This window comes from Lithobates pipiens, unplaced genomic scaffold, assembly GCF_037356315.1.
Source record: "Lithobates pipiens isolate NorthernLeopardFrog02 unplaced genomic scaffold, aLitPip1_a1.2 Scaffold_8, whole genome shotgun sequence".
NCBI lineage: Eukaryota > Metazoa > Chordata > Amphibia > Anura > Ranidae > Lithobates > Lithobates pipiens.
Window position 1 is genome coordinate 286023829 of NW_027507903.1, and position 18700 is coordinate 286042528.

An 18700-nucleotide genomic window follows, 5' to 3' on the forward strand; every position below is an offset into this window, starting at 1 on the left:
ACTGCTGCCTTCTCCTCCTGGACAATTGGTCTGGCTGCTGCCTTTGAATCCTCCTGCACTGAGTGACAGCTGAGTTTTCTTTGTGCCAAGCATTGAACTCACACCGATAATATGCAGATGCTCTTCTTAAATCTCCAACAGAATCCACTGAAAGAAATTGATTCAAAAAGATAGACGTCTGTTGAGGGGGGAGCCCAAAGGTTTTTTTTGTTATAAAATGTTGTAAATAAGTAAAGTTTTCTCCTTCACTGATGGGCACTGATGACAGGCACTGATGGGCATTGATAGATGGCACTGATGGGTTCTTATGGGTTGCACTGATAGATGGTACTGATGGGCACTGAAAGGCGGCCCTGGTGGGCACTGATAGATTTCATGGATAGGCATCACTGATGGCACTGGCATGCATTTTTCATTGGCACTGACTGGCAGCTGCCTGGGCACTAATTGGCATATCCCTGGTGAACTAGGGTGGCATACCTGGTGGTCCTGGACCAGCATCCGAGGTTGGGTTTGCGCTGATAAACCATTAGCGCAGACTCCCCCCCCGTCAGGAGAGCAGGCAAACAGCACTCCTCTATCGCGTCTGACAGACGCAAGTGAGGAAAAGCCGATAAACGGCTCTTCCTATTTACATCTTGATCAGCCTTGATTGGACACAACTGATCACATGATAAAGAGTCTCTGTCAGAGATTCTTTAACTAAATCGGAGTTGCGGTGTGTCAGCCAGTTACCCTGCTGGAAGTCATATGACGCCCAGTCAGGATAACTGAACCACTTTCTGGCCATCATTCTGCTATAGGCCGGAAGTAGTTAAGGAGCCGACACCCACTGCAACTTTAACAACTATGACTCACCTGACCCCACTAACAGCAGATGAGTCAAGGACACGGTGGGTACCAGCTCCTTAACGACCATCTGAAATTAAATACATTCTTTAACTATTGCATGCCTGGACCACTACTTATTTAACATTTTACCATGCATTTATTTACTTGAGTGAATTTTACTTTAACGCTATTTTATACAGTATTTACAACGCATTTTTTCTTTTTGAGGTAAATACCACATAAAGGGTTAGTGAACTGACAGTTCCAGTATTGCATAACCCAAATACCACATGCAATATCCTTTAGTTCATTTGAGCACATAGGCTTTAACAGATGCATAAACTAAGGTCATAATTGTAGCTTAGCAATAACCACTAAATTCCAAGGAAAATCCCTGCTATTAAGCCAGTCTGTCATCTTAAACCAGTGGTTCTCAACTCCTGTCCTCAGGACCCACTAACAGGACAGATTTTAAGTATTACCTTGGGGAGATGCAGACTAGAATACTGCAATCACTGAGCAGCAAGTTATATCACCTGTGATGGATTTCAGTTACCTTGCAAACCTGGCCTGTTAGTGGCCCTGAGGACAGGAGTTGAGAACCACTCTCTTAAACCAAATGCTCCCGCATAATGACAGAGAGAGAAATGGCAGCAATCAGATTTTCTGAAAGTTCTGTGAGAAGTACAATGCATAAAAATGTATTTAAAATCACTGACTGAGCTACGGAATCCCTTAAGCAGAAAGCTGCTAAGACATTGATAGACATGTTTAACAAAAAAAAAAGTCATATACCCATTGACAATTATCTTAGGAAAGTTCTCATTTGAGGGGGTCATATAAATTGTCTTAAGAAATGTACATGTCATATACGTCTTACTTGTCTGGGAATATTACCTCTTGTTCTGTTGGATTTACAGATGGATTGCAGAAGTCAAAACCCATTATTTTCCAGGCTCCGCTTTTGTTTAAAATAATATTTTCTGTACTTAGATTGCCATGGATCATCTTTACACTGCTATGTAAAAATGACAAGCCTTCAGATACCTAAAAAAAATAAAAATAAAAAATAACCCCGATTAATAAAAATGTTTAAAGCACCACACATAGCTCTCTTAATGTACTTTGCAGCAGCATCTTGCGATTTTGACACATAACATCAAAAAAAATTTTTTGTTGCCCTTTTTATCCCATTTGGGAAGCTCATCATTCACTTCTGGCCTTAAAATTAAGAGGACATAAAGGAAATCATTTCTTAGACAGCTGTCAATAGAACTGGGGATCCACTGGAAGACTTCCTCTTACCTCCTGACTTGGTGACAACATTTTAGATTTTTCATTACATTCTGTCCTGGTGACAATGGTCTCCAGGACAAATAGAGTAAACCCCCAACACACACACACACACCTCTTCCCAGGGACACATACAACAATAAAACCTGACATAGGTTCTAATCCCTTACCATGCCTTTCAAAGCAAAACAAGCGAGTCTGAGACAGTTTTGGCTATAGTAGTGTGAGATCATGCATCTCCTACCCATTCACTCAATCAGTTCACAAAACAGCCTTGTATTCTTTCCCCAGAAATCTAGGCTTTTTGTGAACATGGAAAGATTCTGTTTACCCACCCCTCCTCTGCCTTTATCCATTCACAGAATATCTTGTATTCTGTTAAAAGAATATAAAGCTTTTATGAATAGACAACTGTTTGAAAACTAACAATATTCTGCAAATCATAATATATATATCAGTGGATTTTACCTCATTTACCTGCAAAACTCTGTCATTCATGTAAGCTAGCCCAAAGAACAATCTCTATTAACACTAACCAAGCTGCTTAAGATGACTGACAGTATCTGTACATGTATGTTGTAACATGTCATAACTAAAGCCTCATACACCCTGATTGGACTTTAAACAAACTTTCCCGTGGATTTCTGTACAAAGGGCGTTGGCCGTGAACTTGTTAAGCATACACATGATCAGACTTTTTCAGCCAACTTTCACCAAATCCCATGGTTTTTCTGCTCTTTACCGCCACCATTGGTCAACTTCTGTATTGTTGTCTGATCTTTTGCATTGGTTCTGAGCGTGATGCGTGTTTGTAAAGTCCGATGGTTTTCTGTACACACGATCGGACTTTGCTCCATCGGACTTATGTTGGCAAAAAGTTTGTCTGTTCGCACAGCCAACATTTCTCCAATGAAAACCGAAAAAGTTTGTCCGATTAAAACATACACACGGTCGGATGTTGCCTTAAAACAGCTAATTTGCATGTTTTCTGTCAAAAAGTCAGATCGTGTGTTATGAAGCACTGCATTTCACATCCATTTCTGGTGGGAAAGCTGATATTCCTGTCTTTGCTTTGTTTCTGAAAGCAATGCAGATACTAGATATTGCTAGGAACTCAGTTTTTTTTCCTTTTTTTTTTACTGGTGAATATGGTCAACTTTTATAAAGACTGTCATTAGGAGCATAAAATAGTCCTACCTGGAGTAACCCGTATTTTGTTTCCACATCATAGAGCTTATGATCTTTTATGTCCGCAGGGATAGGGGATGGAAGGTTGTCCCAACTGCCAAGAACATTGGCTAAGCTTGCAAAAACAGGTTCTGTGCAAAATGCTAGGCAATCCCTGTATGGAACAATCAATAATCATAGTCAGCGCACTGCAAGTGTTGTGACAGCTTTCTAAAAATAACCCCATGAATTTTTTAATAGAAGACATATCAGTTCACAGCACAACAGTAATAACAGACAACATAACGGGCTGTTTGAAATCTCAATATACTACATGAGATCATTGTAGCACAGAAATCATTGTTTAGGACTCCTTGCATAGAAGACACTGAATTAGCAGGTATTAAAAATGGAAGCCTACCTTCTTCTCTTTTCTTGTCTGTATTGTAAGCCAAATGTAAACAAAGCAATGTTTCCATTCATCTGGGGCTGCGATGACAACTTTTAACCCACTTTTTCCCCGCCGACAGTAGCTGTACTACGAGTGGGTGACAGCTCCAGGTTGCATGGTGTACCTATATGTCGTGGCCTTTGTTTCAGGTTTGGGGAGCGCATGCACGTGCCCCCTACCGACCCGTGTTGTGTCCAATCACAGCAGAGGTCGGCAGCGGGCACGTACATGCGCGCGAGTTTGGCAGCCGATTTCGGCCAATGGTTTTTGGCTGAAGTCATCTGATTGGCTGTGGTCAATCACACACAAAGTCGTGTTTTTTTTGTTTTGTTTTATTACAAACACACAGAAATTAATGAAGAAATTTGATGTTATTGGATATGTTTTATAACAGAAAGTAAAAAATACTGGGGTTTATTTTTCCAAATTTTCGATCTTTTTTCATTTAATAAATTCAGTGGTGATCCAATGCCACCAAAAGAAAGGCTTGAGTGGTTAAAGCATAGCAAAAACAAGGCTGTAGATAAAAAGTTTTATTGGCAAAGTTGACTGGTATCTATGGAAAACCATGTGTTTTTAATAGAAAGGGTTTTAAAATGACACTAAATGATATCCCTACGCTTCAAAAATAATCCATACACATCCATTACTTAATGAGCCTGTAACATATTTTTGAAATCGTTTTTTACTGTGTTTTCCTGACCCAAGCCCCCCCCCCCCCCGTTTCCCTTTGTTTGGAACGAGCATTGCACTTTAGTTGAGGTCATGTGCACTTCACTGTGTACACTACAAATCCCATAGTCCATAGTCCCAAGTCTACATCAGGACTCAGCAAAAGAGGCTTCATACAACGGGACACTGAGAATGAATACAGACACCCTCTTCGGAGATTTGGTGGAGGCTTAGAGAAATATTGTACTTTTTGAGTTAAGAATACACACATGAATACAATTTTTTTTCCCCTTTAATGTTTCACAGAAAACTTAATGAAGCCTTTGGAAACCAGTCAGACACAAAATTAAAGCAAACAGCTCTGACCTTAAACTCTCTCATTGACATTATATACTTACCTGTCCATCACGCCCCCACCGCTGGCAAGAATATTCTACTTTGGTCTAATCAGATATTACACATAGCTGAGGACTCACTCCTTGCCCTCAAGTGACAGAACTTGGTAAACAGCCAAGCCCCAGCTCGGTCATTTGGGAAGAAGGGGAGTGAGCCACATTTGCCTCAGTGGCCAAACAGACCAGCACTGAAGTAAAGGAAATGTGAGCGAGTATGTGCTACTGGGAGCATTAAAACGAACTTGTTGCTTTGCCCAGAATGAAGAAAGCAAAGGTTTGCTTTAAAACAAAACAAACAAACAAAAATCAAGCCTTTTTGCTTTATTTGGAGAAAGCTGGCATTGGAAAGTAGCAAACTACCTCCTCCTAACATCACAAGAACCAAATCACCAGCCCTAGTGCTCAATGCTGTAAAATTCAAGGATTTTTGGTTGCAAGTGATCTTACTGATTAACCACTTCAGCCCCGGAAGGATTTACCCCCTTCCTAACCAAGCCCTTTTTTCACAGCACTGTGTTGCTTTAACTGACAATTGTGTCGTGACAATTGCGTGGTCGTGCGACGTTGTACCCTAACAAAATTCACATTCTTTTTTTTCCCACAAACAGAGCTTTCTTTCGTGGTATTTGATCACCTCTGCGGTTTTTATTTTTTGCTATAAACAAAAAAAAGAGCGAACATTTAAAAAAAACCAAAAAATATATATATTTTTTACTTTTTGCTATAATAAATATAAAAAATTATATATATATATATATATATATATATATATATAAAACAAGTTTCTTCCTCAGTTTAGGCTGATATGTATTCTTCTACATATTTTTGGTAAAAAAAAAAAAAAATTTGCAATAAGCGTATATTGATTGGTTTGCGCAAAAGTTATTGAGTCTACAAAATAGAGGAAAGATTTATGGCATTTTTATTATTCATTTTTTTTTTAGTAATGGCGGCGACCTGCAATTTTTATCATGATTGCGACATTGCAGCAGACAGATCAGACACCTTTGACACTATTTTGGGACCATTGGCATTTATAAAGCAAATCAGTGCTATAAAAATATGCTATAAAAATGCACTGATTACTGTATAAATGACACTGGCAGGGAAGGGGTTAAACACTAGGGTGCGATCAAGGGGTTAAGTGTGGTCCCTGGGTGTGTTCTAACTGTAGGGGGGATGGCCTCACTAGAACATGACAGATCACTGCTCTCGATCACTGGAAGCAGTAGATCCCTGTCATGGTGCTAGGCAGAATAGGGAAATGCCTTGTTTACATAGGCATCTCCCCGTTCTGCCTCTCCGTGTCACGATCGCAGGCCACTGGCAGACAGAGTCCGCGGGACTCGTGGGCATGCTCCCGCTGGCTGCCGATGACAAAGCGATGTACGGGTATGTTGTTTTGCACACCCGTGCCACTTTTCCGACGTATATCAGCATGAGCCAGTGGGCAAGTGGTTAATCTGTTCAATACAATATCAATTTAAGGATATTTTAACCTTTGATTTAATATCAATTTAAGGATAAGTTAACCTTTGGGAACATGTCCCCACTGCTGCAGCATCTCCCTGATCCGCTGCCTGTAGGGACAGCAAGCCAGGGATCTCTCCCCATTCCTGTTCTCACAATAAAAAAAATAAAAAATTAAAATTAAAAAGCAACTGTGCAGAGCTCTGCCCACCTGGTTCATTCATTCACAGAAATCTGTGAATGAGAGAATTACAAGTACCTCAATGAACTACCAGGTTGCTGTTGAGCGCTCTAGGTAGTTCATCAATGCTTCCTGTCAGCTCCTTGCCCGTATGAGGAATGACCAGATAGCTTACTCAGACAGTCTGCAGGAGTCCTGCATTGCACCAGCGATCACTGGTACAATACATTGCAGGCTCCTAGTAAAAAATAAATGCACATTTTTTACCTGCAAAAAAAATAAAATAAAAATAAAAAATAAAAAGAGCATTTTTAAAATCAGTGAACTTAATGTAGTTAAAGTGCAGCAAAAGCTGCATTACCTTGACTCTTCCAGAGCGTGCTGCACAGTAAGTAACCGTGGGTGCCGGAGACGTGTTAATTGCTGAACTCCTCTCTTTAGAGAATCTATGATCTGATCCTTTTCATACTTCTGATACTTGTCAATCAACTTCTTGTCAAACACAAAAACAGCAACCTCCTGTTAAAGAAGAAGAGCAACTCAATGAACACAATTATTGGGTGCACTTTCATACCTCTTCCTTTCAGTCAGCAATGAATGACAAAATGGGCTTATTCATTAAAATACATTTCCATATATATTATGATTCAGTTAAATATACAGGAGTAGTGAGTATTGTAATGTCTCGGCCATGCTTTATGTGACCCTATAATCACAATTAAAAATGAAAACCATTGTCTGCAATAAAAATCTAAAATGTCAGACACAATCTTAGTAGAGTGAAGAAGAGATATATAGATATATATATATATATATATATATATATATACATATACATATACATACATATACATATATACACACACACACACACACACACTATATATATAAAAAAAATAAAACAAATGTGCATAATAGGTTCTGCAAGCCTTCTAACAAAGCAAAGCAGACTATATAAGGCTGACATAGAACCTGTACTTAAAATACTGTTTATTAAACACATACCTGCTTGGTGGATTTCTTTGTGCCGTTGTAAATTTTCCAAGCCAGCCCATTGCCACCGCTGGCTATATGTTTCCCTACATCAAACTCTCGTGTGATGGGGTTCCCCATGACGGCACTCGTGACATCTGCTGTCACTTTCGTGACAGTACTTTTTAGCTTGTTCAGCATGGACTCCATTTTCGTTTACCTTTCATTATAACAAAGAAAAGAGAAAAAGAAAAAAAAAAAAAAAAAGCATATCAGTCCCCGAGCTGCATAAAGAATACTTTCAACAGATATCTGCATGACTGGTGTCAAGCCTAACACGTTTTTATTTTACAATGAATAGGTTATCCTGCTTTTAAAAAGTGGCAATTTACACAGCACAGAACTTGTGATCTATTATTATTATTATACAAGATTTACATACTGTTTATGCCTACAGTTTGCCCCAAGCTTTACAAAATAGAGGGAGACCTATATTTACAACACAATTCATTACAAGAGGAATCAGAGGACCTTGCTTATTTTATTAGAGCTTACAATCCAATAGGAAGGGTCAAGTGAAACAAACCAAAAAAAAAATGACTAGGGGATGATCTGATGGAGAAAGTAAAAGTTTATTAGTTAAAGGTGGGCCTCTCTGGAGAGATGGGTTTTCAAGCACCACCTGAAAGATGGACAGAGTAGGAGATAAGACAGAATGGGTTAAAGAGTTCCAGAGGATGGGACAGGTTGTTAGCATTTTGAATTACATTCATTTAGGGCCGAAACAACTAATCGATTATGAAATTGATGACTATTTTCATAATCGAATTAATCGGCCAGTAACATAATGGGATTAAAAAAAAAAAAACTAAAATTGGCCCTTTATAGTACAAAAAGAGTGAATAATTGCTACTGTAAATATTACTTTCACTATTGCACAGTAAAAAAAAAAAAAAAAAAAAAAAATGAACCCCTTACAGTAACGATTATGTGCTCTTTTTGTACTATGAAGGGCCAACTTTTTTTTTTTTTAACTCCATTATGTTACTAAATGTTTTAGACCTGGTTCCCACCCATGTGTGTTTTTTGGTGATTTTTACAGAAACGCACTACAGTTAATTTAACGTTCACATCTTACTTTTTATCAGCTGCTGCGTATTTGGAAAGGGTCAAGGACCTTTTTTCAATTCAAAACGGGGCTTTTATGGTTCAATATACTTCAATGGAGAAGCTGCAGAAAAGCATGTAGTGTGTTTTTGCCACAATTTGTGTTTTTTAACCTTCCCAACAACAAATTGGCTAAAAAAAAAAAATGCAAAAAACGCAAATCACAGCAAAATCATGTGCACAAAAATCAACATGCACTGCATAAACTGATCAAAAGCAAACTGCATAGGTGTGTACCGAGCCTTATGCTGGCCACACGGATCAATTTTCAGACGAGAATATTCATGCAAAAAATCTTTGTTTATTCGCTGAACGAAAGAATGTTTGAAATTTTCACTTGCTTTTAACGTTCTGTTTTAAAATTAATGTAATTTCTGAACGAAAACCACATACACTGTCTAAAAAACTTTGACCAAGAAGTTTTCTATTTCTAAATTTTCTCGTCACTGTGGTTGAATATAAACTTCGATATGACCACACTAACAATTGGAAAATCAAACAAAGTTATTAACCACTTCAATACCGGGCACTTAAACACCTTCCTGCCCAGACCAATTTTGAGCTTTCAGCGCTGTCGCACTTTGAATGACAATTGCGCGGTCATGCTACACTGTACCCAAATGAAATTTTTATCATTTTTTTTTCCACAAATAGAGCTTTCTTTTGGTGGTATTTGATCACCTCTACGGTTTTTATTTTTTGCGCTACAAATAAAAAAATACCGAAAATTTTGAAAAAAAAAAATGTTTTTTTTGTTTCAGATTCAAAACTTTGTAAATAAGTACGTTTTCTCCTTCACTGATGGGCACTGATGGGGCTACACTGATGGGCACTGATAAGGTGGCACTGATGGGCACCAATGAAGTGGCACTGATAGGCGGCACTGATGAGCGACACGGATGGGCGACACGGACGGACACTGATAGGTGGCACAAATTGGCACTGATAGCTGGCACGGATGGGCGGCACGGATGGGCATGGATAGGCGGCACAGGTGGGCACTCATAGGCGGCACAGGTGGGCACTCATAGGCGGCACAGGTGGGCACTCATAGGCGGCACAGGTGGGCACTCATAGGCGGCACAGGTGGGCACTCATAGGCGGCACAGGTGGGCACTCATAGGCGGCACAGGTGGGCACTCATAGGCGGCACAGGTGGGCACTCATAGGCGGCACAGGTGGGCACTCATAGGCGGCACAGGTGGGCACTCATAGGCGGCACAGGTGAGTGGGCACTCATAGGCGGCATCGGTGTTATAGTAATGGATGCCAATCAGTGCCAATCAGTGCCAAACAATAATGCATGCCAATCAGTGATGCCCATTGTGGCCACTGATTGGCATCCATTATGGGCACTGATTGGCACCCATTGTGCTGACTGCCCAGACCAATTTTGAGCTTTCAGCGCTGTCGCACTTTGAATGACAATTGCGCGGTCATGCTACACTGTACCCAAATGAAATTTGGGCACTCATAGGCGGCACAGGTGGGCACTCATAGGCGGCACAGGTGGGCACTCATAGGCGGCATCGGTGTTATAGTAATGGATGCCCACAGGTGGGCACTCATAGGCGGCATCGGTGTTATAGTAATGGATGCCAATCAGTGCCAAACAATAATGCATGCCAATCAGTGATGCCCATTGTGGCCACTGATTGGCATCCATTATGGGCACTGATTGGCACCCATTGTGCTGACTGGCACCCTGGTGGTCTAGGGAGGATTATGGATTTTTATTACCTTTTCCCTGGTGGTCTAGTGGTGTCCCTGGTGGTCCAGTGTGGGCATCCTCGGGGGGGCTGTGCTGATAATCGATCAGCACAGACCCCCCCTGTCAGAGGAGCAGCCGATCGGCTCTCCTCTACTCGCGTCTGACAGACGTGAGTGAGGGAAAGCCGATCACCGGCTCTTCCCATTTACACTGTGATCAGCCGTGATTGGACACGGCTGATCACATGGTAAAGAGTCTCCGTCGGAGACTCTTTACCGAGATCGTAGTTGCCGGGTGTCAGACTGACACCCCGCAACAACGATCGCCGCGATGCGCGCCCCCGGGGCGCGCGCAGCGGCTCATAATCCTAATCACGTCATATGACGTCCGGTTAGGATAATGAAACCACTTTGCCGCCGTCAATTTGTAATAGGGCGGGCGGCAAGTGGTTAAAATTACTATTTTTTTCCAAGGAAGACATTGTTTTTGTATGGCCAGCATATAATATTACAGTTCTGTTTGAAAATCTTAAAACAGTCTTTAACTTTTCTTTCTTTAAATAAAAAAAATTTGATCGGAGTCTGATTATATTTACCAGATTCAACCTCTAATAGTAGATAGAGTATATCTCTTCTGTCTGTTATTCTCAAAGTGGATTCAAGATTTTACTCCCTGACCATATAGTTGGTTATTTATATTTACCCCTGCGTATAGAGATATTTAGGAATGAATTGCTTTTTTTTTTAACTTTACATATTAACTAAAAAATTATACACCACATTTTCTTTAAGGTTATTAATTGATTAATCAAAACAATAAATCGGACAACTAATCGATTATGAAAATAATTACTAAAGGTTTCGTTTTTTTCTATAATAAAATATAATATAAACAGTTGTATAAAAAACATGTTATACTTACCTGTTCTGTACAATGATATTTCACAGAGCAGACCCAGTTCTTTTCTTCTCGGGTCGATGTTCCTGGCTCCTCCCTCCTGCTGAACCCCCCCCCCATATAAGACACAGAGCAGAGCTCAGCACCACCCCCACCCCCCCCCCACTGCCTGCGATTGATAGCAGCAAGAACCAATGGCTCCTGCTGCTGTCTCTGAGCCAATAGGGAGGCAGAGAGCTGGGAGAGCAGATTGCTGGACCAAGAACAGGCTCAGATAAGTATTAGGGGAGCAGGGTATGGAGTGAGCTGCATACTGAGCGTTGCCTTTAGAATCACTTTAAGTGGACAAAAGCCAATGGAACTATTGGTGAGAGAGGGGGGGGGGGCGAGTCTGGCAGCAGCATTCATGATGGACTAAAGAGAGACAGCTTATGTAAAAGATTGGCCAACGAGTTGCAATAATCGAGGCGAGAGATAACCAGGGAGTGTATTAGTATCTTTGTGGTGTTGTTATGGAGGTCCAGGCAGCAAGATTTGGACAGTGACTGGATGTGAGGCCAAAAGAGTACAGAATTACACCTATGCATTGCAGGGGGGCAGGGCTTACAGGTGTGACATAGGCATAACGTGGACATATGGTAATCCAGCAAGGCTGGACAAATTCCAGGAGCCAGACAGACAACGTGCCTAAAATATTACAGAGCTGCATATACAGGTATATGGTCATAGGAAGTACAGAGTATCTGCTGGATTTTAAATGAATCTGTCCTTCCAGGATTTTACTTGTCACGTAAACATATTCAAAACCACTTCAGGTATAAGCTCTGAAATTGCAATCCTATTTACATTGTACCACATACCATGGAAGATGACTGTATACATTATACTGTTAAATATGTGTGGATACCTGACAATTACACCTATCTACATGGTCAAAAGTATGTGCAAATCTCAATAAACTATTAAATGGCCAATTTAACTTTCAGTTTACATCTGCTAATAACGTTCCAGCTGCATCCAATCAAAATGAAGGCAATTTATCAAAACAGGAACAGCCAGAATCTGGAGCATCTGTGCATTGCAACCAATCATCTTCTATTTTTTTATTTTCAAAGCTTAACTGAACAATCAGGAGATAATGGCTGCTTGGCTGCCATGCAAAGCTGCTTCAGATTCTTTATGCTCCAGTTTTGATAAATTCCCCCCAAAGTGTGCAAAGTATACAGGTTTTTTTTTTTTACCTTAAAGTGTTTGAAAAGTCAGATTCATAAATCACTTCTAACCCCCTCTGTTTTAGGAAGATATTAAGTGCAGTGTGTCCGTTAAAAAAAAAAAAAATAATCATAATCCTAAATACCTCCCTCCGGTCTCCTTCCCTGATCTAAGGGGAGCAGTGGGAGGGGCTGTGGTTCCCCTCTGACGTATGCCAGCCAGCAAAGCGAGGTCATGTGATCGCACAGTGCAGATGTGCAAAAAAGTATTTAGGATTAGAGTTTTTTTTTTTTTTTTTTAAACTGACACACTGTACTTAATATTTTCATACAACAGTGGGGATTCAAGTGATTTATATATGTTAATTTACAGCCACAGGGGAAAAGAGGCAGGAGGGGAGGGGCTGGGAGGAGATCACAACTCTGACTACGGGGAGGGATGGGGAGACTGTACAAACAGCCGGATGACGGAGGCACGTAGACTGACCACAGTAACATGGATCAGCAGCTGTGATTACCATGGTCAATACACATGGGAGAAACAGGAACAGGCAGAATCAGCCAGGTATTTTACAACATACAATCGGACAAATGACACTGCAAAAGCACAGTGGTTTTGATCATGCTTTAAAGAAACAGAAGCATTTTTTTTTTTTAGGGCGGCAACCACTTTAACAAACCAGCCACAATGGGTGTGGAAAAGCCTATCCCCTGTAAGTATGTTGCAGAGAAGGACTCTAAAGCCTCGTACATACGATCGGATTTTCCACAGACAAAACCTCTGACTTTTGTCCGAAGGTGTGTGCCTGAATTTTTGTCTTGCATACAAACGGTACACAATTGTCGACCAACAAACACAAACGTAGTGACGTACTAGACTTACTACGAGCCAAAAAAGAGGAAGATCAATTGTCAGACGCCACCGTTTGGGCTCCTTCTGCTAATTTCATGTTAGTAGAAGTTTGGCGAGTGTTGAATCGCACTTTTCATTCTGTTCCTGAAAGGCCGTTCGTCAACCAACCATGTTGCGGAATTGGAGGAGATAACGTGTTATTTATTATTGGCCTGAGAGTTATTGCTTTGACCCAAGTCCAGCCCAGGAACAGGAGGAGGAGGAGGAGGAGTATACCTTGGACCAAAAATTGGTTGCTTTATTAATCGTGACCAATTAGGTCATATGCCTTTGATGCGGGAGCTCCAGGAGAATAATCCATATTATTTTTGGAATCATCTCCGTATGACAGACCCCTGCTTTCGCCAAATCTTGGCATTGTTGACCCCTATATTAAGAAGCAGGAAACATGGATGAGGCTTTTATTTTATTTTTTGGTTGAATAATTTGATTTGGTATATTTTCTATGTTTTTGTTTGCATAGTATGCACTTTTTGGTTATGTACTATGGGCAGATAGCATGTCTAATTTTATTTATTTGTTTTCTTTTTTTAATGCAGAATAATAAAAATTGTGGAGAATAATACTTGGCTATGTGTTTTACTTCAAATGACAGTTTGGGAGTAGGCAGTTACATTTTAAAAAATACAATGTAACATTAATAAGGGACACCAACATAGTTGTATCTTTGATCTTAAAAATTCCAGGATAATGATGTTGTGGTAACTTTCACCAAAAAAAAAAAAAAAAAAAAAAAAAAAAAAAATTATATAATTCTTGATATCACTAGAAAAAAAAGCCTTTGAAAATGAGTTTGTAATAACTCAATCGGTATCACCAGCAGAGCAGCTGCATTATTATCCCATTAAAGAAGAAGAGAATCGTGCGCTGCTTTTCGAGATTTCATCATTTGCCACGTTATGAATGTTAATTCTGCATTACGAACGCTAGTTTACAAGACCGCTTCTGGCTCTTCCTTGCTTCCGAGCATGCGTGTTTGTACTTTGGACTTTTGACCGACGGACTTGTATACACGCTTGGAAAATCTGACAACAGACATTTGTCCGCAGAAAATTTTAAAGCCTGCCATCCAACATTTGTTTCACGGAAAATCCGACAACAACTGTCCGATGGAGCGCACAAACGGCTGTTCCCACCAACAGCCTGTCATCACACATTTCCCGTCGGAATATCCCATTGTGTGTACATGGCTTTGTGCTTGCCATACATATATAGATTTTTGTTTGAAAGCTTTCATTTTAAGAACGTTCGTTTTATTTTATAAGTGCTAGTGGGGTCAAATCGGCATTAGTTTCCAACCACTGTGATGGAAAAAATTGAAGGAGCAGAATAGAAGAAACTTTTCAAACAACTTTTAGGATGGGGTATGTGGTTTTTGTTTACAAATTACATTCATTTTAAAATCAATTGTTAAAAACAAGTGACATTTTCAAATGACATTTGTCCATTCATTGAACGTGCAAAGAATTTTCATTCAAATATTCTCATCTGAAAAAACTATAGGTGTATGGCCAGCATTACGCTACAAAGTCTACATGGAAGCATTGGTCTCTCTGCAGAGGTTTGACATCCTAATGATTTAAAGCCAGAGCTTGCCAATCAGTAGGGAGCTCAGTGGATTGCAGAGCAATTGGTCAGACTCAGCAGGGGGAGTGTCAGTTAGACCACTGCTTCCCCACTGAGAGCAAGGGTCCCACTCTCCAGCACGCTGGCAGGAAAAAGGCTTTTCTACTTTTCAGAAGGAAATCTAACTGAAATACAATACACACGTTTTCTTCTGACGTGCCTGGAATATATTTATCCTAATTGAAATCAAGGTTAAGTTCAGGTGTTTCAAGTGAGAATAGAGCAGTTACAACAAGAAAAAAAAAAAGGTTTTACATCTGATCATTGACCTTTTTTCTTTTTGTTATCTTATATTTTGAGCCTGTTATCCAGAACAAGCATACACAGAGTCCTAACGTGCACTTGTTACCCAATCAATCCAGTATCCCAGCACTGGCATTTTCCTCATTTGTCTCAGGTTTACCAAATGGTATTTGCTGTTGGGGAGAGAACCTGTTTCTTTGCCCTGCATTGATTTATTTCCATTCATCCTGGGAAAGAGGCTACCAAAAGTGTCCGCCAATCTACTGGTCTATTGCTGACAGATCTGTCTGTTTTTCAATACATGGATTTCATTGTCAAAAACAAGTGAACAATCTGAAGCTCCTCTAATGCCCCGTACACAGGATTTGAATATTGTACGACCGATTCTACTACCGTTTTTGGTTAATAAGCGCAAGTAAAAATTGAATAGCTAAATAAAGTCACGAAAATTCTCGCACAATAAAAAAAAAAAAAAAAAAAAAATCGGAAGTGATGTCATATGTTGTAATGTATTTGTATTGTATTTTCGGATGACAACTATACTGACTAAACGAAAATCATACGAGGAAAATTTCCGTGCATGTCCAATTGAATAATATCGGATGAACGGTCGTGATCGGCTTTCGAAAGTAGTGTACACACAATTCGAAAATCGAACAATCCTTCCTCGGTCGAACGTTTTCGTACGATATTCAGATCGTGTATACAGACCATAACAGTAAATAAAAAAAGAACTCTCCCCCACACTAAAGAACCTACCTAACCCCTAAGTAAATAAGCTTTTTATACTTAAAGTAAAACTATGGGCAAAACCTTTTTTCCGTCCCATTTTGGATATAGCAAGGGAGGATTGTATTCCGTCAGATTTTTTATTTTAATTTTTTTGCATCTGTATCCCATTGCAGATATTTACCTTTCTTTCCTGTCCCATAGCCAAAACAGGAAGAGAGAGGAAATCCTTCCAAAGGGAATTCCTTGGGGACCCTCAGCTTAACAGAACTAGTGTCCCCATTGAAATATTTCCACTCTTTTACTTGTTTTACAGGCAAATCCAAATTTGTGATTTTCTTTTTAATGATAATAGTAAAACGGGACAAATAGAGAGGCTAAATCTCCTTAACAGGGGCACAGACAGCAATAAAAACTGACAAATGTTCTAATCCCTCTCAACAGTCTCCAAAACTAAAAACTAAAAGCTTGTGAAAGTAATGGCAAAACGAATTGTAAACCTACTCGTCATATTCTCAGCCTAATCTCTCTAGCTCTATAAAAACAAAAAATTAATTAATTAAAAACGCTATATTTGCCTTCTCTAAAACCGCTCTGGTCTCCAACGGTGGAGGCTGTGTGCAGGAGAAAGCCGACAACAGTAGTGAAATTCCAGGGAAGTGACGTCCCCCATAGACTTACTATGGGGCTTCCATTGACGGCTGCCTCTCCTGCACACTGACAGCTCAGCCTGGGACCGGACCGAAGTGGCTGTAGAACACGTAAGTATAGTGATTTTTTTTTCCTTACAGGGCTAGATAGGTTAGGCTTAGACTTTCCAGGAGAGAAGGTTTAGCCTTTACTTCCACTTTAATATCTAACACACTGAACACTTAAAACCCATGCATTGGGCAGCCTTTCCCAACACAGGTCCACGACAAGGCAATTTTCCTTAAATCCTGCGAGTTCAGTAAACACCACTGCACTACAGTGGTGTGTGCTGGAAAAAAAAAAAGTAGGACATGTACTACTTATTTATTTTTTTCACATGATACAAAATCACTGTTGGGCATAATAAAATGTAAAAAAACAAAAATAATAAAAAAATAAAAAACAGTGCCAATGGCCCTCACTGCCTCAGCAAAGCCTTTAAGATTCTGAGGTGAGGAGAAAGAAGAGCTGCAGACTGGCACAGCACTGGGACGAATGAAGGCTCAGGTAAGTAACATGGGAGAAGGGGCAGGGGCAATACTGATGCCCAAACACTTTTTACCTTAATGCTAGGAATGCATTAAGGTAAAAAAAAAAATATGTTTGTGCTTTATAACCACTTTAACTGTGATATAGAAAACAACATAGCTAGGTACCTTAAAGCCCTGTTGGAGACACCTGATGAGTGACATTCCTGCCCATTGGCTTCTTGTATTGATTGTGTGCTCGTGTGCTGATCTTACCTGAGAAAGAAAGCACTATGCGGCCTGCAGGAACTAAGTGAGAAAACCAGCCTTAAACAACAGTAAATAGTATGTCTTGTGATCACTTCTCTAGCTTATCTGCAAATAAAATTATAAAGACAAGCATTACTTCTTGTGTAAGAAACTATTAGGGGATGTCTCCTTGAAATTGAAAGAATTTTGTATGTCATCTAGAGATCATGACATATACCATCAAACACTAGATTACTAGAAGTATTGGGACGCCTGCCTTTACACGCACATGAGCTTTAATGTCATCCCAGTCTTAAGCCCCATACACACTATCAGATTTTCTGCTGATTTTTTTCCCTTCCGATTTACCAAAACCATATAATATGAGGCCAAACCTTAGGATTTTCAATTTGTATGCAATCAGGCAGGCCCTAACACTACATGGTTTTGGTAAATCTGAAGACAAAAATCAGCAGAAAATCTGATAGTGTGTATGGGGCTTTAGTCCGTAGGGTTCAATATTGATTTGGCCCACCCTTTGCAGCTATAAAAGCTTCAACTCTTCTGGGAAGGCTGTCCACAAGGTTTAGGAGTGTGTCTATGGGAATGTTTGACTCTTCTTCCACAATTCATCTCAAAGGTATTCTATCGGGTTGAGGTCAGGACTCTGTGCAGGTCCCTTACAGCAGGAGTCCCCCAACCCCCAAGCTGTGGCCTGTTGATGACAGGGCTGCCCACAACAGGAGGTGAGTGGCGACCGCAATCCAGACAGGACTATCACAGACCAGGGTCGCCTCTCACTTCCTGCTGTGCACCCGTGCCACTTAGCCTGTGTGTCTTCTCCCACATCTCCAACCCGGCCACTGATGTCATCCTATCAGCAGAGCAGGGGGTAGGAGTAGTTGGAGATCTGCACAGAGAGTGGGAGTCTTTTCATATTAACAAGCAGATAATCACCCGCTTGTGAACATGATAATGTGCCCAGCTTCCACCCTCCATCCAGATCTTTCTGCCCTCTGCTCTACTGATAGGATGACATTGGTGGCCAGGCGGGAGAGGACACAGGCTGAATCCTGCCTCTGCCCTGCAAAAGGTAGGACTGAGCAGGGGAGGCAGAGATTTAAAGGGGTCTCTGTGATGTTAGACAGGAAATGGGCAGCCATGAATGCAAGGGGCGCTGTGATTGCTAGGGGTGCTGTAATGTAAAGGGGGCACTGTTATATAGAGGAGACTGCACTGTAATCATTACATTGCCCATTTGCAGTGCAGTCCCCTCTATATCACAGTGCCCTTTCACGGTGCAGTCCCTGTTACATTCATTTAAAGGGTACTGCACTGTAATGTAAAGGGGCACGTGATGGGGAA

The 18700-nt window shown here is 40.5% G+C and overlaps 1 protein-coding gene across 1 annotated transcript in view; it reads right to left on the reverse strand.

Moving 5' to 3' along the window:
* SCYL2 (SCY1 like pseudokinase 2) overlaps window positions 1-18700 on the reverse strand; it is a 65723-nt gene that overhangs the window by 41527 nt on the left and 5496 nt on the right. The window contains exons 2-5 of the mRNA XM_077472293.1: window positions 7466-7652; window positions 6822-6979; window positions 3322-3466; window positions 1729-1878 (exon numbers count right to left, since the gene is read on the reverse strand). Of these exons, the coding sequence (XP_077328419.1) occupies window positions 1729-1878; window positions 3322-3466; window positions 6822-6979; window positions 7466-7642 (630 nt within the window). The 5' untranslated portion in view covers window positions 7643-7652. The remainder of the gene's footprint in view (window positions 1-1728; window positions 1879-3321; window positions 3467-6821; window positions 6980-7465; window positions 7653-18700) is intronic.